This window comes from Girardinichthys multiradiatus, chromosome 24 (genome assembly GCF_021462225.1).
Source record: "Girardinichthys multiradiatus isolate DD_20200921_A chromosome 24, DD_fGirMul_XY1, whole genome shotgun sequence".
Lineage (NCBI taxonomy): Eukaryota > Metazoa > Chordata > Actinopteri > Cyprinodontiformes > Goodeidae > Girardinichthys > Girardinichthys multiradiatus.
The window spans coordinates 16,831,933-16,856,331 of record NC_061816.1 but is presented as its reverse complement, the minus strand read 5'-3'; the positions used below and the strand labels follow the sequence as shown (position 1 = coordinate 16,856,331).

At 41.1% G+C, this 24,399-nt stretch overlaps 2 protein-coding genes across 3 annotated transcripts in view; one reads left to right on the top strand and one right to left on the bottom strand.

Moving 5' to 3' along the window:
• Positions 1–4,589, top strand: part of trim25l (tripartite motif containing 25, like) — an 11,577-nt gene extending 6,988 nt beyond the window's left edge. Inside the window, exons 5-15 of the mRNA XM_047355755.1 lie at positions 52–84; positions 177–212; positions 295–387; positions 490–531; positions 621–683; positions 1,703–1,858; positions 1,980–2,084; positions 2,222–2,257; positions 2,346–2,414; positions 2,516–2,581; positions 2,658–4,589. Coding sequence (XP_047211711.1) covers positions 52–84; positions 177–212; positions 295–387; positions 490–531; positions 621–683; positions 1,703–1,858; positions 1,980–2,084; positions 2,222–2,257; positions 2,346–2,414; positions 2,516–2,581; positions 2,658–3,232 — 1,274 coding nt within the window. The 3' untranslated portion in view covers positions 3,233–4,589. The remainder of the gene's footprint in view (positions 1–51; positions 85–176; positions 213–294; positions 388–489; positions 532–620; positions 684–1,702; positions 1,859–1,979; positions 2,085–2,221; positions 2,258–2,345; positions 2,415–2,515; positions 2,582–2,657) is intronic.
• trak2 (trafficking protein, kinesin binding 2) lies at positions 4,058–24,399 on the bottom strand. 2 transcript variants are annotated; one of them, XM_047355753.1, is made up of 17 exons: positions 24,249–24,399; positions 20,595–20,785; positions 17,959–18,150; positions 14,250–14,309; positions 13,748–13,824; positions 13,533–13,649; positions 11,897–12,112; positions 11,584–11,662; positions 10,672–10,802; positions 10,509–10,583; positions 10,170–10,307; positions 9,976–10,055; positions 9,587–9,727; positions 9,207–9,505; positions 7,201–7,701; positions 7,018–7,117; positions 4,058–6,807 (listed from the first exon to the last, which is right to left on the bottom strand). In XM_047355753.1, exons 2-17 carry the CDS (start codon positions 20,647–20,649, stop codon positions 6,036–6,038), a joined length of 3,033 nt encoding a protein of 1,010 aa, XP_047211709.1. In that variant the 5' UTR covers positions 20,650–20,785; positions 24,249–24,399; the 3' UTR covers positions 4,058–6,035. The 2 variants fall into 2 exon arrangements, with proteins under 2 accessions (XP_047211709.1, XP_047211710.1); XM_047355754.1 differs by lacking the exons at positions 14,250–14,309; positions 17,959–18,150; positions 20,595–20,785; positions 24,249–24,399 and adding an exon at positions 15,844–16,226.

The following is a 24,399-nucleotide window of genomic DNA, read 5'->3' as shown; positions in this document are numbered from 1 at the left end:
ATGTTGTTCCTTTTCTTCCATGTCCTAACACTTTTATCTAATCTCTTTCAGTCAATGACACCAAACTGTTTACTCTGGGAAACTGTAAGTACTGAGTATTGCTCTTTTCGCCACCACATAACATGTAGACATGTTTAGCCGTTTTACCTGGCAGTGACTGTTTTCATCTGTTTTAGCCAGCCGCCTTGGAGCGAAAGGAGGGATTCTTAAATGTGAGTTTTCTACTGAGCTCTAAATGAACCCTAGGAGAACCGTTTTCATGATCCTGACAGACGCTTGTTCTTTTCTTACTAGTGTTTTCTGGCCGGGGTAACCGCAACTCAAACAACCGCTCCTCATCTCCCAGCATTTCAATGGGTCTCCGAGGTACAGACCGACAAGGACTAGGTACTGCACACCAGTAACCCTGATTTGCTTCAGCCACATGAAACTTTTTAGAAAGCATTTCAGTCAAACAACACGGCAGTGAATGCTTTTTATGTCCAACAGGCCTCAGAGGTCCCGACGTGAGGAGCAGGGACGCACCTCGAGGTGAGATTGCTTTTGAATTTAATGCAAAGCTGTTCACCAACAGCAGAAACACATCTGCGTGTTTTAGAAATGGTTCTTCTTTGTTGCAGACAGAGGAAACACAAGCTCGCCCAGACTGGGGAACAGACGGAGAAGAGAGGAGAGAGAGACTGGTAAATGAGGGCAGGGTAGGGTTTAAAAACCCAACACTTCCTTCTGATTAAGCACACCTCCCTTCCTGCTCAGAAACATGCTCACATGGAACTGAACCCATAGTGCATAATTGCAAATGGATTCATATTTCTCAAACTTTTCCACACTTTGTCACATTTTGGATTTATATGATGACACAGAGTTCAAGAAAAACTATTTTCAGGTTTAAGTGTGGCATGTATTTGTATTCAGCCCCATTTATTCAGATACCCCTTAACAAAAGGGGTGCAAACAATAATTTTGAAAATGCAAAAAGGATAGCAAAACTGCAAACCTACCAAGACATGGCCGTACATTCAAACTGTCAGGCCCGGAGAGTTTTAATCAGAGGCAAGAGATTCATGGTACCTCTGGAGGAGCTTCAGAGATCCACAGCTCACGTGAATCTGTCAACAAGACAACTTTTAGTCATCTGCTCAGATGAGACCAAAAAAACCATCTGAGTTACAAGCAAAACCTCTGTGTGAAGGAAAACTAACATATCACCTTAAAAACACCATCCTTATGATGAAACGGCTGTGATTTGGGAATGTTTTACTTTTAGATGCTGCAAAAAACTTGACTGTTGTAGGTGTTTACCTTCCAGCAGAAACATAATCCTAAACAAACTACCAGAGCTACAATGGAATGGTTCAGATCAAAGCATATTCATGTGTTAGAATGGCCCGGTCCAAACCTATTTCCAATTGAGAAAATGTGGCAAGACTTAAAAAACTATGTTCATAGGTGCTCTTTATCCAATCTGTCTGAGCTTGATCTGGTTTTTATAGAAGAATGGATCTCTTCAGATCCATTTATCCATTTAAAATGTCTTTTGTTTGTTAAAATATACATACTTTTTTAGATTTTACAATTATTCACTACTTTCACAAAATCCCAATAACAGACTAAAGTTTGTGTTTGTAATGGGAAAAACTTCAGTACTTTTTCAAGGCCACGTAAACTGACAGTCATATCTCCATCCTTAACCATTAAACAGAAAGTGAGTCAAACCCCAGTCCCAGCCCCACCCCCAGTCGCAGAGGGGCTCATTCTCTCTGGAGCAGGTCCAGTCAGAACCCGGTCGCCCCTGGCACAGCCACGACTCCAATCCCAGCCACTCCTGTGACTGCTCCAGCACCAGCACCAACAAATGGTATAATTACATTGTTGTCTTTTGTCGGCACCATGTGGCAGAAATTGAACATTGCAATATTTACGAAAAGTAAATTATTTTATTCCCATGAAACATTTCTCTCTTTTTATCCTTCTTGCAGCTTTCAGCCGGATGGCGTCGATCAGCAGCCTGTTCCGCTCACACCGACAAAGGGCCAGCCAGGCCACCCCAGTTAATAACACGGCACCTGCAGAAGGGAACCCATGTAAGGCCCGAATGCTTCCTTCATTACATTGTTAGGCTAACCGGCAGTCACATTTCAAGAAACAAAACAGCCATAAATCTGGTTAAAACTGAATGAAAGGTAGTCATTGTTTTAATTCTTTGTCTTTGATTGAACAGGGGGAATGGTGGCTGTGTCTGAAACACCAACAGAGAGTAAGATGGCCGCTCTTTATCAATGGTAAATGTCTCATAAAGTCTCAGTATTAAAACACTGCCTAATCAGGATTTTTTCATTGGACAGTAAACCCAAGTTTGTTTCTGGACACCCCGCTGCCAGATGCCATGACCCAATCTCCAGCTTTCCCTGCATGTCAGTCAACAACATTATTTCTATATTACCCATAAATCTTACATTTCAACGTGGAACAATAAATAAACTGTAAGATCTGCTCATGGACTGTTATTTTCTAGTGAGAGAAATCAACATTGACAGCATTCAGGCGCCAGAACCAAGAACCAGAGAGGAGTTTCTTCAATGTGAGTGGATAAAGAACTCAAACGAATTTTTTTTTTAAGTATTTAAATTTAATTGGTTGGTAACTCTCTCTTCTAGATTCTGTGATTCTGACCCTTGACCCCAACACAGCTCACAAACGGTTGGTTCTCTCCGAAGGCAACACTAAGGCAACACTGCAGGGGCCAACGCAGCCTTACTGCGACACCCCCCAGCGTTTTGACGGCTGGACCCAAGTGATGTGCCAGAGCCCGCTGCACGCCCAGCGCTCCTACTGGGAGGCGGAGTGGAGAGGCCGGGGCTCCTCCATGGGGGTAGCCTACGGGGCGTTGAGCAGGAAGGGCACCGATGCCCGGTCTGGCCTTGGTTACAACGCCCAGTCCTGGACGCTGGAGCTGTCAGACACCTGCTGCTCAGCCATGCATGACAACCAAAAGAGGGACATTCCTGTCACCTACTCACCCCGTCTGGGCATCTATGTGGATCTGTCTGCAGGAACACTGGCGTTCTACAGCGTGGCAGACAACATGACACACCTACACAGCTTCCGGGCGAACTTCACCCAGCCTCTTTATGCTACGTTCGGAGTAGGGAGTGGGGTCGGGGTGGGTCTGGACTTCGCCCTAGGGCAGTTTACATCTAGCTCTGATACCATTAAGATTTGCCCTCTATGAGGCTGCAGGCTGGAGTGCTACATCTCCTGGATGAGGATTTCTAAACTGTGAAGTAATGTTATCTAGAGTCTAGTTGCAAGATTTCTTTCTGGACTCCAGCATTCACAACTTCTTGCAATCTGCCTTCAAATTCTTATGTGGTAGATCAACACAAAGGGCTGCATAATTGCAGAGTGGAAGACAAATTTGCAAATAAAAGTCTTAAAAGTGTGGAATGCATTTGTAAGTCAAATCTTTGTGGAACCACATAACCAAGTTTTTTGGGGTATAAATCTACGAGCTTTGCCCATCTAGAGAACAAACCTTTTTGGCATTTTACTTTTCAAAATAGCTCTAGCTAAAGGATAGATTGTTTGGAGAGGGTCTATGAACAAGCCTGGCCACAGATTCTCAACTGGATTTAGTTTTGTACTCTGACTACGCCATTTAAACACATTATGGTTTGATCCTAACCTGCTGAAAAGTGAACCTGTGCCCCAGTCTCAGGCTTTTTGCAGCATCTAAGATTTTCTTCCAACATCTGTTTCTGGTAAAACAAAAACTCATTCCCACAGCATGATGGTGCCACCACCATGTATCATGCTGGGAATTAGGTTTTTTAGGGTGCATTTTCAATGTTCCTCCAGTGTTTGCTTTCTTTGCAGCCACCAAGTGGTTTTCTTCCAGGATTTCACTATTTAGCTCCACCCTTCTTCCCACCAAGTATAACCTCCTAAACCATCCCCAAGGCAAGCTGCCACCCTGCTTTATCTTGTTCATAAAGTTCAAAGGATTACGTTTTTCTTCTTCCTCAGTCAAACCTATCACAATAAACCAGAGATATTATTTTAATTTCAATAGCTTTATTTTACAAAAGAGGCAATAACATAGGATCCTGATTACAGCTGGGAAACACAAGGAAGTTCTGTATTATTTATGTCCACCAAAAGCCACGAACCTGAACTTTCAGTGTTACAAGGAAAACAGGATATGGCAACAACAACAACAAATCTAAAAGATACAGTCACTCGATGAGTCTTCATTCTCTTTCATCGTACATTTATACACCTTTTTCTTTTTCACAATGCTTCATTTAAACATGTGCAAGCCAGAATATTTGTTCTAACAAAAATAAAGTTTTTTACGTTAAGATGGATTTCCTTTGTGTGGAAACAAATTGCAACATAAATTAAATTATTAGCTTATATTGTTACCAGACACACCAAATGTTTTCATTAATGCCAGGATTTAAATACTTTAAACAGTAATCAGTAAAAGGTTAGCCATAAAACAGAAGAGCAGATGCAAGTTAAGGTTTAGGCTTTTAAAGAGAATGGCTGATTTCAAGTACTTTGTAGATGTGAAATGCTCCCACCTGCTGGCCAATGTTTGAACTGCATTTACCCTTAACTAGAAAAAAGCATCTAGATGGTGGTTTTGTTCTCTACAGAAACATGACTGAAAGCTGACCTGTCTTGTGAAAAGATAAAATATATTCAGTTTAGTTCTGCGATGTTCCCCAGAACCTACTAAGTGCAACTAATACATACCAACAAAACTTTAATGAAAACAGTGCTTGCCTCCGTTTAAGGCCTCATTTTCTTAAAAAACACACAAAACAAAGACCTGAAGAAAAACAGACCTCCTCCCTCCTTCCCTTTTTTTGCGCATTTTGGTTCTGAACTTGCTTCAGCCTGGCCCCACCTGCCTACTTACAGATGCATGCTGGGACATATAGGCATTTCATGCAGATGCTTTTGCCATACCACATGGACAGAAAACGTAAGCTATATTAACAGTAAAAATAAATCCAACACTGGTATGTTTACAGGTTTGGCTGGTCTACAAGATTAGTCTGGCAGTATCATGTTATGCTTTACGTTGTCTAACTAGTGTCTCAATAATAAAAGTTAGTTGGATCACTCTTCCACTGACATCAAAGGCTTGTATTTCTAGAAGCTTGACATGACAGAATAACTGTTCACTGGATTATAGGCTGGGATGATACTGTTTTACATTTCTTCTTGCTGATTACAGAACAAGCCCTTGGAACAGCAAGACTCTGGGTGCTCAGATGTTCACTCACTCAGTCACCACTTTCCTTAACCATCTAACAAGAATAAACTCTGTCTTTCACAAATGTTCCTCATCCTTTCTTATAGACTTCCACAAACCCTCAGACAATTGCATCATTACTTTACGTCCTCCCCAGAGAGTTCCTGCAACTTTTTAATGTAAAAAATTGGTTTTAAATTTTAAAATAGGGAATTTCCCCATGAATTTATGGAAGATATTTCTACTTGGGAAGACTTTGGAAACTGGACCCAAGGAAATCAAGTAGGTAGGACACAAGGAAGGAAGGCTAGTCAGAAAGCAGGGACGTAAGACAAGGAGGGAAAGAAGGGCACAAGGAAGAAATGAAAAAAAGGACGTGGGAGGAAGAAAGGAAAAGTTAGAACAATGAAGAAAATACAGAACGTCTAGATAATGGGACACTAAAATCAAATTCCAGGACTTTTCTTGGCTTTATAGGAAACCTGCTTCCAGTTACACCTGAACATCCAGAGCCTGACAATACAACTACTAAAATGCAAACCCAACTCAAGAGTCAAGCTAAGGCCAAGCTTAATGGCAGATGAGTACATTGAGAAAACTCAGCGTCACTAAAAACCGTTAAATTGTGCTTTTAATCGATGTCATTAAAAGGAAGGACTGTTCCTTCTACTGATTCCCTGTCTTCTCTCTCCAAAGGCAGAAAGGAAGGAGTTGGGGTGGAGGTGTAAACCAAGAGGATCAAGGTATGGATGCTGTATGACTCCTTCCTTTAGTGTTTTGAACCTCTCTGAGGATGTGAGATGGAGGCAAGATGCCGCCGTCGTTCTTTAAGATTTCCCCAATGTGATGGGATAGCCAGGGAGGTTGGATGAGCGGTTGACTTACTACCTACTCTGGCGCCAATCATCGCTGGGAGACTCTGATTGCGCCTCAGGCCCTCCATCAGACTTCCCCCGCCTGCTGACACAAAAGTGGCGGCCTCTTGGTGTGGCACTGAAGCGTCGGACTCTGAACTGTGCAGCACCTTAGAGAAGCCCAAATGACGAAGTCTTTCTACCAGACCGACACTGACTAGGTTGGCCTTGTCTCGGACTGGCTTAGAACCAGAGGATAGGGTAGTGGTTTCCTGGGAAGGGCTTGGCAGGTCAGGGTGTGGGGCTCGGCCCAGGTTCAACCCGTACACATCTTGGAGAAAAAGCTCTGCAGGCCGCGAGGCTAGAAAATTGTCAGGCGGGTGTTGGCGTGACTCTGTAGGCACGGGGGAGGGAGCGGGCGACTGGGAGGTGGAGTTGGCAGGTGTGCTAGCCACGAGTTGTAACAGGGGCTGCCGTGGAGCACATCTGGATGATGAAGAGGGGGCATCAGTGGAGACTTGTGCAGAAATACCTCTCTCCAGGACCAGTTTGGCCAGGCTGCTGGGGGGTGCTGGAGGGCGTTGAGGGGGGAAGGAGTCACCAAAGCTCAGTCTGCAGGGAGTTACAGGGGTACTGGGACCTGTTCTCATGGAGCTGGGCGTGTTGGCTGAAAGGGATGACTGTGAACTGAAGAACACAAAGCCAGAGTCAAGAAAATGTGTCACCTAAATGACCAGGTTTCCAAGTTTTAAAACAATAGCAAAGTTGTGGACCTTAAATGTTATTTACCTCAACTTCTATCTGACCTTTCCTTTGAGCTTTTTAATAAATCTCGACAATACTTTAAAATTTGATTTTTAAATCTTATTTCCTTGTTTATACTTAAAGTTCACCTACCTTGGTGTGACCAGTGTGACGTCAGTAGGGTGGAGAATGCGACAGGTTGTGAAGGTGTAGGTAGAGAAGGTGGAGCTCTGACTCTTCCCTGGGTTTGGTACTAGACACAAAACAAAGGTCATTAGACAATCTCACATTGATGGTGCAGTATCAAAGTCTTTAAGGTTTAAAGAAAAACTGTACCAAAAGAAGAAGATGTTGAGGTGGAAGTTCTACTTTGTGATTGGACAGCTGATGTAGAAGCTCCAGGAATGAAGTGAGGGGATTGGTTCAATTTCCCCGTGACCTCATTAAGTGTCAAACAGAGGTCCGAGTGGACAAAGGAGGAAGTGGAAGGTACTCCAGACGATGTCAGCCGGCTCGAGGGGAGAGGCGCGTTGGTGTGAGGTGCAACCGAATAGTTTCTTTCCTCAGGTGTGGATGAACAGCGCACGTTGAAGGTTATCCCGCCTTCCTCCTCTTCCTCGTCAAGCTCTTCCTTACCCTTCTCGGTTGTCCCTTTCTCAAGGACAGGAATCCCTCTATGCTCTTCGCCCTCCTCATCCTCCTCCATGTCTGACAGCTGGAACACAGCATCCTGAGCCAGAGGCCGGAAACCTTTAGTCACAACCCCAGGGTGTGGGTCTAAGATGGTGGCTAGGTGAGGTTTGGCAAGCTGCTGCCAGTGATGGAGCGTCAGGGAACCTGAAGACAAACATATAATGTAAAGAATGATAGATTAAGGAATTTAGTTGAGTTGTGTTTTAACATTGTGTCAAAAGGTATTCACAGCATTTCACTGTGTTCATATTTCACGTTACAACATAATATCAGTTATTCCTCTCAAATTTCAGCACACACTAATGAAAAACTGGGAGAAAATGTATTAAAATTATTAATAAAAAACAAAACTGCATGAACAATAGTGTTTACACTCTTTACTATGACACAAAAAATCAGCTCAGGTGCATCCTAAATGTTGAGTTTGGAATAATATATACTTCAGATTTCAGGCTGTAATTCTCCCAAAGGTGAGCAAAAGGAAACATAACACATGATTTCTTGGTCTTTTTTGTTTTGTTTTTAATATTATTGCAAAAAATGTAACTTTTTTTCTTTCCACTTCATCGTTCTGGGATCTTGTGTGTAGAATTTTGAGAGCAAAATGAATTGAATCCATTTTGGAATAAGGCTTTAAAATACCAATGTTTGGAGAACGTTTCCAATGTAAAGAAGAAATGACAAAACAGCTCGCAAGCTAACATTACCAGGCTAACCTTCGACATTTTTAGCTCAAACAGTGAAACAAAAATCTTAAATCTAGTTAAAATGTCTAAACCAACACTTAATTATAACCTGTTTAGTTTTCATCAGTTTTCACACTTTTTATTGTGATGTAAACTTGAACAGTTTACTTAATTATGAATAAGCCTTGCTCAGATTAGCAGAAAGTACTAGCAGGTCAGCATAATTAAGCTAAAAATATAATTCAGCTCATTTTAAACTAATTTAAACTCTCAAAGTTATTTATAAATACAAACCAGCTGCCAGGTATAAATAGCTAATAATTTAAGCGACTCTAAACAAATGTAAAAATAAATTAAATAAGAGAAACTAAAGATTATGCATAAATTCTGGACCATTAACCCTTATTTTTATATTAGACTTGAGATAGCAAGTCAAGCTAAAACTAGCTAAAAGTAACCCAGCCTCTTAACAAACTAAAAAACTCAAATAAAATCTTTCAATATCAGTTTAAACCCTCTGGCTTCATTGTAGATTATTGAATATAAAATGTTATATTTATTGATTTGTAAAAATAAAATATAAAGTAAAGATTTGACGCAGCCTGATTGATTAAGTAATTGAACTTAGCATGTTCCTTGTTTTTTATATTAATTTTCATAACTGCATCTGATGAAGCTACATTTTAGCTATACTAGTTTAAGAAAAATTAAAAAAAAGCTTAATAATCAGATTAACTTAAATTGTTAGCAGTTAAGTAGTTCACAGCTTCATCAAACTTGTGTTAAAGCTGCACATTTTATTGTAAATATATTGTCATCCAAATATCAGTGGATTGTCTGGATTGCAATAATTGTTGGCTAATATATTCCTAATGTGAGCTTGCATTTTGCATGGTAATGTAATGTTTAGCCAGTTGGACAGAGTCTCACAGCAGCAGATGAAAGCAGCAAGTTTGCAATTACCTTCCATTGGTTTGACAATCTGAAGCTTCTCAGGCAAGAAGGTCTTGAAAACAGTAGAGCTGACTGTGAGATCGGAGAGGTTGGAAAAGGAGGAGAGCACGCTGCCCATTGGGGAGCTGCAGCCGCTGCCCTCTCCATCTGGTTCTGCCCCTGTCAGGGTCTGCAGCTTCTTCTCACGCTCCACCTGGAAGAACTGACGTTCAGACAGGAAGTTCTGTCGCCTTAAAGATAGGCGATGGAGAGCTTTGGTAAGGTCGTTTCCTCCTGGTAATCCTGGCTGGCCCATTCGTACCTCGTCCCTTCAAACACAGATATACATCACAACTTGGAATATTTCATTATATTTTGACTGTAGGTCAAAAAAAGTAATACCCTCTTACCCTTGTGCAGACTGGAAAGGTTGGGCTGTCATTACTAGAGAACTCTGTCCAGAGCCGGGGATAGGCGGGGAGGCCATAGCAGCACGAGAAGCTGAGGCGTTGACCGAGCGAACAGTTTGGAAGACCCTCTTCTGGGAAATTCTAACAGAAAAAAAATAAAACACAAATTATTTTGCTGTTTTGTAAATGTCGACTATATGCAGATGAAATTGTTACATGCATTACATTTCTTTAAAAAGCTAACGCTGCTTCAAATAAGCTAAGCAACAGAATTAAAATGTATTTTTTGCCCATTTCAAATATAACGTTTGACATTGCTCCTTTTTTTTTTTTATCAAAAAAGCCAAAACTGCTTCAAATCAAATATGAGTCAGGTTTGGGTCTCCAACCTTTGGTCTTGAGAGGCGGTCTCCTCCTCAATGCTTAGTTCTCTCCTCATTGAGCCCTCAATCTCTGCTGCCAAGGATTCCTGCCACAATTTGGGAGGTATTAACATTTCCAAGTAAACCAACAAAAATTATTAACATATGTTGTGTATTCATTTCTAATTTGTAAAAAAAAAAAACGAAAGTTTTTTTCTCACCATGGCGTAGAGGCCGTAAGAAAGGTGCCGTCGCATCCCAGTGGAGGGACTGCTCTTACTGCGAAGCTCTTTAATCTCCTCCTGTGACTCGTGGAGCATTTCCACACACTCTGCGTTCGTTTCTGCCAGCTCGTTGAGCTGCCGGGAGCACAAACATGCATAAAATATGGTCCAAACATTTAAAGAGCTCTTTAAAAGTTATAAAATTAGCAATAACCACATACATGTGAGTATCGGTCAAGGACAGAGCACAGAAACAGAGGTATGTTCCTTTATTCCATATTACCTGCTTTAAATAATAATAAAAGAAAAGTTAAGCATGACCTGTTAAATCTGTACCTCTGCTGTAAGCTGCCTCTGGGCATCTTTGGAGGCCTGAAGGTGGATCCTTAGCTCTTCTTTCTCCAGAGCCAGCTTTAGAAAACCAACAGTAGAGAACAAGACTTAAGTTTTTGACAGTTATGGTATGTGATTTAAGCTTGGAAAAGCCACACATGCTCACCTCCTTTACTCTATGTTGCAGCTCTACTATCTGAGAGAGCAGCTGAGCAATTTCCTCCTGGTGTCTGAGCAGCTCTTCGTTCTTCTGAGACAATTCATCCGTCAGAGACACCATCTGACTGTTGGACTCACCTGTGAGGAGTAAGATACATCAATACAAGATGCAGCTAGCACCCAGGGTTGCTTTAGAAAAATTGGCTTTTTTTTTTATTTTGTCATTACAACCACAAATATGAATGTATTTTATTGAAATTAATGACAAACCAATACAAAGCAGATAATTGCACAGTGGAAAGAAAATTGTACTTTTTTGGGGTTACTTAAGCAGGGACAGAGAAGATGGTCCGATTTGATGGAGAGAAACACAAGGCACCCTTACTAGAAAACCTGATAGAAGTCACAAAATACTTGAGACTTGGTCAGAGGTTAACGTTCCAGCAGGACAAAGACTCTGAACGTCAAGCCAGAGCTATAATAGAATAACTTAGATCAAACCATATTAATGTGTCAGAACCTGGTGCAAGATTTAAAAATCTGTGTTCATGGACACTCTTCACCCAATTAAGAGTTATTCTGCAAAGAATCAGTTTCTCTATACAAAGTGGTGGAGACGCACCTCAAAAGGCAGCTGTAGCTGAAATGAGGTGGTTCTACCAAGTATTGACTCAGAGGGGCTGAATAAAAATGTACAAGCCGTTTTTTTTTTAAATTTGTACAAATAATTCATCCGCTTCCCAATCATGCTCTGTCTCTGTCAATCACATAAAATCCTAATGAAACAGATTGGAGCCTCCTAGTTGTAATGTGACAAAATGTTAAGTTGTTCAAGCAGTAGGGCTGTTTTTGCGAGGCGCTGTACATTCCCAACTGTAAATTGTCCTAAGCTGCGTGCAAATGTGCACATCTGACTCACGAAGTTCTTGAACACAGTCGCTGACGAGCTGCTGCTCCTTCTCCTCATACGTCACAGTGTCTCTCTTCAGCTGGTACGCCTGGAAGAGAAATGCAATATTCCTGTTTCCATATTATGAAACAAAGCAAAAGGATTTATTTCTTAAAAGCATGAATTGAAAAATGAAATGTGGATAGTGGTGATAATGCAGACAGCTACATGTAAATGCTGCATTAAATGGAACCAGCAAAAATTGCTTTTCCGTAATGTTGGTTTTCATTTATTTCGATAACGGATTGCTTTTCTTTTCATTTCCACCTTGAAAATGCCATACCTCAGACCTCAGTGCCTGGTTCTCCTCCTCCAGCTCCTGCAGCTTGTCCTGCAGATGTTCCAGCTGGATCAGTGCTGTGGCCGCAGCTCCCCCCAGCAGATGAGGTTGATTCTGGGGAGTTGTCGCATTGGAGTCTTGCTCACCCTCCTCCGAGGCAATGGCCACTATCCGCAGCAGTTCATCCTTCTTGGTTAGCTCATGCTGTAGCTGGTGTACCTGGCCAGCAACGTAAGGTAGAAACTTAATTTAGCATGATGCTGCCACCATGGTGCTTCACCATGGAACTTGTATTTTCAGAAAGGTGTATTTTTGGCAACAAAATAAAGGAGATGAATATGAACCCAACTTCTCAGTTTCAAAACCATTCAAGTTCCAGGTTGCATGGTAATAAACTATGATACAGAACAAGTCTGGGCAAACAGGTCGGCAGATGATGCAGTCAGTTTAGGACTACTCTTCATCCTGCACTACATTGACCCCCCAGGGTTGTATGCCAGGATCCTGTTTGACTTCAGCTTGGTATTCAACACCATCAACACAGACATGCTCACTCAGTTCACAGTGCTGGCCTCCACCTTTCAGTGGATCACCTGCTTCCTGACTGACCGGCAGCAGCTGGTGAGACTGGGGACAAGAATTATCAGCACCGGCAACCCCGGGCTTTGTTCTCTCCCCACTCCTCTTCTCTCTGGACACAAACAACTGCACCTCAGGCGACCCGTCTGTAAACCTCCTGAAGTTTGCAGATGACACCACTCTTATTGGTCTAATCCATGACAGTGAGGAGTCTGCATACAGACAGGAGGTGGATCGGCTGGTCCAGTGGCGCGGTCAGAACCACCTGAAAGCTTAACCCACTCATGACAGTGGAGATGACTGTGGACTTCTGGAGAACACCCCCCACACTCCCTCCCCTCACCTTCCTCAAAAACACAGTCTGATGTGGATCACCATCAGTTTATGTATTTATACCTAATGTCTGTATGCAGTGAATGATTGAAACTGAAGTCAAATTCCTTGTTTGTGCGCACAATCTTGGCCAATAAAGATGATTCTGGCTTGTTTGTGGTGTGTTTCCACAATTACCGGAAGACCACCAGATGCCAGTTTGTCGGCTATGTAATAGAGCAACATGGACTGTCAATTCATGCCAAGGATGAGCCGACAGCCTATAACAGTGTAACTTGGACATTACTGCTGCAGCGCAATTGGCACGTTTTTACTTTCACTATCGGAGGGGTTCGCTAATTAATACTTCCCTCATCATTGAGAGCCAATAATTGGAAGAAAAGGACAAATTCCAATTTCGCTGCAAAAGGAAAAGTGGTCAGTGAAAATCATCAATTCAAAGACAAAAAGCCAGAACAATTTTCATTCATTCTCCCTCGAACCAACACAAGAGCAATATGCTTAATTTGCCAGGAGACCAGAGAGATGATAAAGGACCAAGCATAAGGGAGATTATGGAGTGAGGCTTGACGGACTATGATAAATAGAACTTGGACTTTAATCGTACCCCTGCCCTAAACCTTGTGATTTAGTAACCCATCCCAAATTTTAGTACCATAAATTGTAAAATAAACAGATCATTAAAAATAAGAAAAATAACTCATGTTAAACATGCAAAACCAACTACCTGGTCCACAGCTTGTGCAAGCTGCTCCTCCACGGCGTCATTTCGTTCCTGTAGAAGTTGGTTTCTCTGCAGAAGTGACTGCCCGATCCGAGCTGCAAGCTCCAAATCTCTGTCTCGCTGTCCAATGAGAACACAGGACTCCCAGGGTTAATAAGGTAACTATCTGCAGGTTTTTGGAGGAAAACAAATCTTGGTCAACACCAAGGGACACCTACCTCAGCCAAAAGATGTGTGACCACTTCAATGTCATTGTACGTCTTGGTCATCTGCTCCACTCGATCGGCACTGAGGACTGAGCAGGGAGGAACGATTCACATTTAGCTAGCTTGCAAGTAATCTTGCATGCATGCTGCTGCACATGCAACCAAAACTTACTCATGCAGACCAAAACAAAACTTTAAATGAAAATAAAACCACATTTTAACTCCAAACTACATGAAGTAGATGGCATGCTAGATTTACTAACTACCTAGCCAATGTACTGTCTAATTGTAACACACCCAAATAAAAGACACGCCAAACAGTGTTACTCTAATACAAGCTGTTAAAATGTCAAAGACAGGAAACCTATGCATATTCTGCAGTTGTCTAGAAGAAAAGGGCAAAAAGGGGCTCCAAGTTCAAGTTTAAGTGCATGGAAAACTAAAGCCACTCTCTCACACTGATTCTAAACAGGAAGTTACTGTGAGTAACAGGCAGGCAGGGAGTGATGGATACCTTTGGAGAGGCTCTGAGAGCCAGGACGGGAATAAGAAGAGGGCTCCAAAGCAAGATAAGCTAGAGAGAGAAGGGGGGAAAGAAGGTACAGTTTCAGAAGTAAACAGTGCTTTAAAAAGTATTCACAATCCTTGAAATTTTCCACATTTTGTCACATTACAACATGAACTTTAATGTAGATTATTTGGGACTTTATGTGACAAGCAAATTTAAAGTAGTTCATAATTGTGAGGAAAGGAAAACCGGTTTACAAAACAAAATCTGAAAAGTGTGGCACGCATTTGTATTCAGCCCCTTTTACTCAGATACCCCTAAAGTCTCCTACTACTAGGGTCTCCTGTAAATGTGTTAATCTCAGTATAAATGCGGCTGTGAAGGCCTCAGAAGTTTGTTAGAGAACATTCAGAGATAGGATAGGATCTGTGAACAGGACAGCTCCTAGTTCTTGACTCCACATATCTGTCCTCTATCTTTAAAAGTGGGAAAACAGTTATTGTTGAAAGAAAGCTGCTGTAATGTCACTGGTAGTCTTTCACAAGTCATGTAAGGAACACAACAGACGTGGTAGAAGGTGCTCTGGTCAGATTTGACCAAAACTGAACTTTTTGCCCAAAAGAGTAAATCACTGTATGTGTCTTGAACACACCATCCTCATAGTGAAACACAGTGGTGGCAGCATCATACTGTGGGGATGTTTCCATCAGCAGAGACAGGTAAGCTGAACGGAGTTGATGGGGAAACTGGATGGAGTTGAATGCAGAAAGAAAGAGACCCAGTAGGGGTCCAGATGAAAGAAGAATGAGCACCTCTGTCTCTGGTTGACACACACCATCCAAAACACTTGCACCTATAATTGCAACAAAAGGTGTTTGAATTGGGTAACCTGAACACAAATGTACACCACACTTTTCAAAAGTTTTGTTTCTGAAGATACAACTTTAAAACCATATATGTCTTTCCTTCCACTTAACTATTACATGCTACTTTGTGTTGGTATACCAAGTAAAATACCAATAAAGTGAACTGAAGTGAAAAGGTTCAAGGGATATGACTTCTGCCAGGCACTGCTGAAGCAACCAGCCTGCTTAGAGGAAAACTAGGGAGAGAAACATCCTTTATAGATGCTTGGCAAGTTGAAGTGAGAAACAGAGTGAAACCAGAAGCTTTAATAAATCAGTTTTTTGGAGCGCTGAGCATCTACTCATTAGTCTGATCTGTTCTTAGCACCTGAGTGGGTGTCAGCAGCGCTGCACAGACAGCTCCCCCACTTCCACCTGTTTAAAGAGAAGCAGCAGCTCCGATCACTGTCTTTTTAATCAAGCCTCATACTGTAACAATGATAGACGTATACACTTCACATTACCATTTCCTTTTGATTGAAGTACAGACATGAAAACAATGAATATCAGTATAACTGACACAGTTTTAGGTAAAAGATAATGGAAAGTACAAATAATGTGTATTGATTAAGTCCAGTAATCCAAGATCCTAGATGACCTCTGGGTCTGGGTGCTGCTGCCCTCTCATCCAGCCCCAGCCGGCTGAAAATAACCTCGGGCAGCACGGAAAGATGGCTACACAAATAACTCTTTACCTTGTGGCTGGAGCATGTTGCTGTGGTAAAGGTAATCCTCTTCTATGATCCAGTTTTGATCATGTGCAGTCACAGAGCGTCGGTCCTATTTACTTCGAATGTTACATAGAAGTAGGATGACTGGACTCTGGCCACAATAAATTGCATAACTGAAAAGTTCAACTTATTACATTTATGAGTTTCACATAGTATGCTGGTCTGGCTGTTATGAAACACTGGAGCTTTAGTGTTATGGCTGGTTGGACCTTTGGTATCAATAAACATTACAATGTGTCAGACTGGATGACACAATTTCACATGGTTTTATAGGAAACCAAGTGGAACTAAGAGTGTGTATATATATATATATATATATATATATATATACACATATAATCTCATTGGAACTGATTATTATTAAGCCAAGGTTAAATTTGAGTAGCTCATGAAGTAAAATGGTTTGCTTTGATGTGGTTTTGAAAGAACGAACTTTTTCACTATAAATGCTGTTTGGTTGCTTTCTGAACCATCTCTTTTATGCAATTATACAACATGCCACAAACAATAACACTTAAGATGATGTTACATCATCATTTTATGAAATATCCATACAATGCTCTGCAGCAGTATTAGTATGCTTTGAATTTTTTACCTATTGCAACCATAAACTTGAAGGTATTTTTAGTCAGGTTTTTTGTGACAGAGAGTTTTGGGTATATCGCTGACACCTTAGAGACATGCCTATTCTTCTTTACAAAATAGCTTAAACTCTGTCAGACTGGATGGCCAATATCTTTGAACATTCATTTTTAAGTCTTGCTACAGATTCTCAACTGGATTTATGTCCAGACTTCGACCATATGCTTTGATCTTAATCGTTTAGCTCTGGCTTTATGTTTAGGGTTGCTGTCTTCTAACAGGTTTTCATCCAGGTTTCTCCTCTTACAATCTTCCCTGTCCCTGCTGAAGAAAAGCATCTCCACAGCATCATGCTGCCAACACCATGTCTCAAACCGCATGTAGTGCAGTGTTGACTCTCCACCTTAACCATGTTTTGATGGCAGGCCTAAAACATTCATTTTGGTTTCACCTGACCAGAGCACCTTCTTCCACCTGTTAACTCAGTCCCTATATAGCTTCTGGCAAACTGCAAATGAAACTCCTTATGTCTCTCATCTTCCATAACTATACTGGTTGTAAAATGACTGTATTTAATCAAAAAGATGTCAGTGTTGTATAAATATAGTTCAGGAAGCCATAGCCTGCTTTCATGGTGCACTTGCTTGTCTCCTCATTGACGCATTTAGCATACTGGACCTCTTTAAGAGCTATTAATAGTCAGAGCAAGCAGTGATAAAAAAAATGGAAGTCACTGTAGAAACATTAAGATAATCATCAGTTCAGACCTTGTTTGCTCTAGTTTTGTAGTATTTCTTCACACTTTTTGTTATATCAACTGCATTTTAAAGCAACGCAAAGCAATTTTGGTGCAGAATGTGTAATCGTGGCATTTGAGAAGAAAACAGGGAGTTGCCCCTTTCTAACTGGTAATGCTGTTCCTGCATACCACCACTTGTATGACTGTACAGGAAACAAAGCTTAAGATCTACCATACTTCCTTTCTCACGAGCAAGCCATTTTCAAGTAATGCTCTCCCTGACCTCGGAGACACACACACACACACACACACACACACACAACAAAACAGCAGCGTGCAGATAGCTGCACTCACCTTCCACAGCAAAGGTATCGTACACCTCATCATTGTTGATGTTTAAGCCCAGCATGCCGTCTCTTCTCTCTACTGTCCTGCCTTCATCCTCCATCTGTCCACCCTGGAATCTCCTCCCTAAGCTCTCCCCCTGATTAGACCCTGTCTCGTGACTCTGGTCCCTAGTGTTTCACTCTGGCGAGGTCAGTACATTCTTTAGTTCTCATGCACACACACACCAACAGGGCAGATGCAGAGATGAACTCTGTGCCGAATAATATCCACAGTAAATCTCTCAGATTTTAGTGCAACTGGAAGTGAGCCATGTGAAATGAATCCCTCACAGGCCCTGAGACCCTCGTTATCTCCTTAAATATATCATCGCAGGCTTGGCTCACTTAAAAGAAGGCCAGACGCACACTTACTCATGTAACGGAGAGTCTCTTCAGCCAGCAGGGGAGAGATGGAGTTGATCTGTGCGGGGCCTTCATCTGGAGAGCAGCTGGGAGAGACCACCCAGTCCTGACTGTCCGACAGGTACAGGGAGCCAGAGCCGGCTGAACAGGAGCCCAGTGAGCCAGAGGTGTGATGCCTCCCGCTGCTGCCCAGCCCCTCATCTGGAAACCAAGCAGACATGTTAATCATGCTTCTAATATCAAACTCTTTTGAGAATTATAAAAAAAATATGGCCTAAACATGCTGGTTGTGTGCTATACTAAAAGTAGCACATTAAATCTTCGTTTTAAGTATTAACATAAATTACGTCTATCTCATCCTTTCTCATCCTGCTCTAACCATCTAGGATTTCTGTGATAATATTTCAGTATGAATGAAAACTCCAGAAAACCCAAAATAATCACCTTTCAGTCTAAGCTGACATAATCAGAGGTCCGAGGTGGCAAAAAAAACAACTAATTACAACAGGGGTACAGCACCTCTTTTCCAGCATGTCTTTAGAGCTCTTTTCGTTCAGGCCAATTCTACACTAATAAACTGTGAGTAATATCTAGTCACCATTAAAAAAATTACTGCTGAAAACTACACCAAAAAAAAAAAAAAACATCCCGGCCGACCGAACCCATGTTCTCCATTATGAGCATGAGCTGCTTCCTTCAGGCTAGAGATACAGGCTGGCAAAATGCTAATTAAATTATTTTAAAAACTCCTGGGTCCCCGTGTCATTACAAAAGACAAGAGTAAGTTATTTGAATCTCTGCTATGAATTTTCATCTTTTAAATCTTAAATTGTTTACAATTTATATATCTTTTAAATGTTTTTAATCACTTGAATGACCTTCATATTTATGTCATACTGTCTTTTATTGTTATTTAATTGCATCATTTTTACTACATCTTCTTTGAGTGCAGCTTCACTCAATAAGCAGAGATCCTTCTGTCCTTTAATTCACTACCAAGTTACACAGACAACACACTTCAGTATGGAAGTTGCTACTGAGGAAAGAAGATTTATTGTTAGTGAATCTCAGTATTAAAATGAAGTCAGATAAGGCAGAGAAGCTAACTGCTGATAAACACAGTTTAAAATGTCAACTGTATAATTGTATTGTCTTTGTTTCGAAACAATAGTCAGATCCTGTTTAACTGCAGAGCTGTGTAACACCAACCGCTCTCTAACACACAGTGTGACGTCGCCTAATACATCCAATGATAGATCAAGGCAAAGCTGCTCAGTTTCACAGTTTTTCCAGGTAATCTGGACTCCATTTAGTCCTCTCAAACATCTAAATACTTTGATTTATCAACCATAAGATAGATTATTCTACAATGAACACAGATTTGGAGATTTCTGGAACGCCTATTCTGTTTGTGAAAACAAATGGACCTGCATTTGGGCCGCCATAGTTTGAGTGAAGCATAAAAAAAAAAACATATGTAGACCAAACGTGGACTGGATTACAGTCATTAAATACAGATCCTCCATGCAGTTTGTGTTTGGTGAAACTTTTACTCATGAAAACAACAACAAAAAAACAAAGGCAATTCTTTGTTTTCCCTAAAATACTGTTAAAACTTTGTCTCTTTATTGGGAATCCAATACTGTGTTTCCTCTAGTCTCAGAAGCTGAATATACTATAACACCCTTGTTAATTCTTCTTTTTTTTCCCACCCTCTGTCTGAACACATTCTTCAGTTTAAACCAACTACATTACCCACAATGCACTCCGTTCACAGTGTAAGGTTTAGCTGTTTGAGGAAGTGTACTGCTTACTATGTCTCCACTGGAAAATGCTAAAGGATTTTTAGCATATTACAGAATTGACTCACGGAGTCAGGCCATTTTTTGCTAATATTATGAGCGTGATTTCATAGCACTGCCATGTTACCATAGCAGCTTAATGTGGGAAAATCAAACACTGGCTCTAGAGGAGAAATGTTGCATTGATCATTGGCTGAGTCTGAGCTGCAATCTAAAAAAGAAACCAAAAGAAGTCTCTAAAATCTAAAAGAGGCCCTAATGTGTTTTCATTTAGCTCACAAAAAGAGGAAGCTGTAGCTTTGTAAATAGGGAAAACAGGAAGTACTTTTGTGTAGTTGCTGTGCAGTTTCAATGAATGAGTGTGTGCTCTTATGGGTGTGGCAACTGTACAAGCCAATAACCTTTCACTTGAGCAGATATGTGGTTTACTGGGACACATGAGCTATCAATAGCATCTGGCCCAAAGACCCAGCATACTGCCCTGAGGGAAGATGGGGCCTGAATAAACACCAAGACCAAGATTATTTTATAGTACTCAATTTGATGTCAAAACAAAAAGAACAAATCTTTAAGATTACAATACGCTCTGTACAAAGATTAACTTAAAGACTCATTGGCATATTGGTGGTCGTTGTTGCCACCAAGGTATGTTAAAATCATCCTATAAACACACCTTTTTGTATTTACTCAGGTTATCTTTGTCGGATTTAAACATTTATTTGATGATTGGAAACATTTACGTGCGACAAAAAAAAAGACAAACCCGTTTAAGGGAGCCAGTACTTTTTTTCCCCGAGCCCTGTAGCCTTCTGGCAAAAATGATAGCATCCACAAACTCCTCACCTGTCTCTGTGCTGGACTCCTTCTTCTCCACCGCCCGGGGTTTCACTTCAAACATGTCCTGTCCTCGGAGTGGGAAGGAGGGGCTCCCCTCTCCAAAAACACAAAGCTGGACAGGACAGGAGTGCAGTTACTACTGTGACATCACATCCTGGTACTGCACTGATGGGAGGAGACCTGATGCGCACCTTTACCTGCAACAGATGAAAGAACACAATATTAATCCAAGGATTCCATAGGGATTTTGCCCAATAGATTAAGGGGAGGTATTTCTGATAATTCAGGAGAAATTAGCGCCACAGCTGATGGATTTCCTTCTTCATCTCATGTGCCAGATGCTGTTTTCGAGGTTAACAAAACGACTGTCCCACATCCTGCTTTCCAAGCCATGGTGAGAACATGTGCTAATTGCATATTCTTGCATCAAAAATCTTGATATTCCAGAAAAAATAAGATTACTGCATTAATCAACATGTAATATTGGCCCATGCATAACCAACCATAAAAATAAGCAGCTTGTTTTCTGATAATAGAAAAAAATAATCCACACTTCATCTTCTGCATCACTGACCAGGGTGCACTGCCTGGACATGATGATATAATGTATCTCTGTGGGTTCTGAGTACCAGGAAACAAGCCAGTGGAAGGACAAGAGTCCTTGGGCAAGGTCTGCTTACACAACAGTGAAACTGAAACAGCTGGGTTCATAAACAAGATTAAGGCAGAATATTTAATAATTTGCACAGGGGGCGGCACACAGATATTCTGCACACAACCCTACAGTCTGAAATGCCATGTAACATATGAGCCTTAGTATATATACAAGTATAACAAAGGTAGCAATTAATTATAATATTGCTATTATAATGTTTTTACATTTTTTATGTAAAATATTCTTCGAGTTTCCAAAATTCAGGCCTTCAATACATTTTAAAACATAACATACTAAAATTCAGTATGTTATTTCTGCAGTCGGCAAGCCTAAAATATGTAACCTGGAAAAAAAGCGGAGGGAAGGAGGAAGGACGGACATAAGTGAATGAAGAAGATTGGACACAGTGAAAAAAGGAGGGACACAGAAGGAAGGATACAGCATTCAGACAATACAGAAATACAAATACTTTTCTCCCCTTATCCAGAACTGTAAAATAATGAAATAAATTCAACACTTTCCTGATTTCTTTTCAGACTCCGTAGGGACCACCCTTAGTGTTCGGATTCCTGTACCACCCTTTTCACTACACACACCGTGCATTTATTAAACCTGAGTAAACAGATTCAGGATCCATTATGTTCCCAGTCACTGTAGCACTTTCAATGCATGCTTCCTGTTTCCCCGATTGAAAAGGCCAGCACTGATCGTGCCCAAACGCCTGTGAGTCATCCCTTTACTGAGGCTGTCAGACAGCTACACTCACATCATCCTCTTCATGATGTTTTTTAAACCCAAAGAAATTAAATTGGAAATTATCGGTTTCCAACCACAAACCCACACAAAAATGACCTGCACTTGAAAACCACTACTCACCAGAGGGCACATTACTGAGACGGTTAAACCACAGCAGCACAAGAGCAGCCCTCAATGTGACTCCTGAGGCACAGGCAGCATTGCACAGCACAAGTGTAAGTCTGCTTACGTCAGCTTTTCACATCCCATCACATCTAATCTGCATTCAGTGGCCCATCCAATAGAAGGTGACACAAAACCAACGCAGCAGTGGAAGATGGCAGGATGTACAAACTGAGGGTAAAGCAATGATCTGGAACTCCATCAACAATAAGCTTGGAGTAAAGAGTGAGAACTACACAGTAAAGAAGCCGCAAGAGCTGGACTTAAATACACAAAGGTGGGCAACTCTCTGGGGGGCCCAAAAAACCAGGGGCCACATTAAATAGCTAGCTTTTACATCACTATAGATGAATTCTGGCCCACTGTTCTTTGCACAATTGCTTTAACTCAGCCAGATTCAAGGAATTTCAATCATGAATAACCTTTTTAAGGTCATGTCACAGCATATTAACTCAATTTAAGGTCCTGACCATGACCGGACCACTTCAAAACATAAGGTTCGTTTTACTTTTGTCTTTTAGCCATTCTTAGATGGACTAGCTGGTGTGATCATAATCCTGCTGAATAACCCAAGAAAGCTTGAGTTTTAAGTCACAAACAGATGGTCAGAGATTTTCTGGAGAGGATTTTCTGGTAGAGAGCAGAAATCATGGTTCCTTCCATTATGGTAAGTCCTCCAGGTCAGAGCTGCCTTAAACCACCGCACCACCACGCTTGACTTGGTATTATGTTCTCTTTCTGAAATGCTGTTAGTTTGATGCAAACTGTAAAAAGACACACACTTTCCCAGTTTTCCCTCATAACTCCACAGAATATTTTCCCAAAAACATCTTGATGATCCCCAAGATGTTTTTGGGAATTTTGAGACAGGTCTTTGTGTTGGGCCTTGAAACTCTCCCTTGGATACCATTTTGCCTAGTCTCTTTTTGTTGTTTCTACAGTTGAATCATGAACAATAACCTTAACAATGACCTTGGCACAAATAAGGTGGAGGTTCACCACCGCTCCATGCTTTCACTGTTTGTGGATAATGGCTCTTATCGTAGTTCGATGGTAGATGTCATCCGTCTCATCTTTTCTTGAATCTTTTTCGATCGGAGCATGTGATTCTTTTCTGAGCTCTTTCTGCCTACTTCGTGTTGTCCAACAGGTTCTATTATAGAGATTAATAGGAAGCAATCAAGCCTTGTTATAGCAAGAAAATAATTAACTTAGTTTTTGTTTTTTTTACTTGGTCAATCATATTTAATTTGTGAATTAACACAAGGTGATTACATTTCCCATAAGGCCAGGTACATTTGAATAGTTTAAGAAATAATTTAATGCTGTATTTCGTGTTTATTTCAGTTTTTTTTTGTCTGGCTTTTGTTTAAGATGATCTGAATCATTTAGGTGTGATAAAAAAAATTACTTCTTTGAAGAGGGCAAATACTTTTCTCACTGCAAAGTGATTAACTGTACCAGGCTCTTTTTGCTCCTACAGTAAATGGTGTTTATTGAGACCTACTTGTATTAAGAAGCAACAATAAGCTACAAATAAGTGTTGCTAAAATGAGTAGAAATGGACGTTGGGGGGGCCGAGCTGGACCCCACTATCCCTAAATCCCCCTCTGGAAACAATTACTTAAATTTAATATCCGTGTTTATTCTGTTTAATTCTAGACCACTGTTTCATGTTCAGAAACGTTCAGAGACATTCAATGTTAAACGCCCAGAAAGAAATTGCTCACAAATATTTATACTTTAAATTAAAGCCTTGTAGTAGGCCTTTGTTCTGTCAACAGAGAGTTAGACACGTTTATAGAAATGCCTCCATTGATTTTGTTGATTTGAAAAAAATAAATTACATTTAAATATTTAACGATAACAGAGAGGTTGCCGTTATGGCCACAACAAGCCAACCAGGCAACAGTTGGGCGAATAAACAGTTGAAAATAGTTCGCGTTAGCCTGACGCTGTTGTCTCGTGCGCTTCAATAACAGCTTCTAAACGTTGCGTCAGCGAGCGATTCCTCCGCGAGCTCCAGCAGTAATTCATTCCAGCCTCCTTCACCTTTATAGCAGGACTTGAGTCATTATAAGACTTACCCGGTGTCAATATACCTCCACTGCATGCGGTACATGCGGCGAGGGTGCCAATCCCTTCAGCGAAGCCTCAAACAATGGAGAAGAAGGAGCTTGACGCTGAAGTTGGCATCCGATTCGTAGCTTCCTAGCTGACTTTTGACTAAAGGGTTAT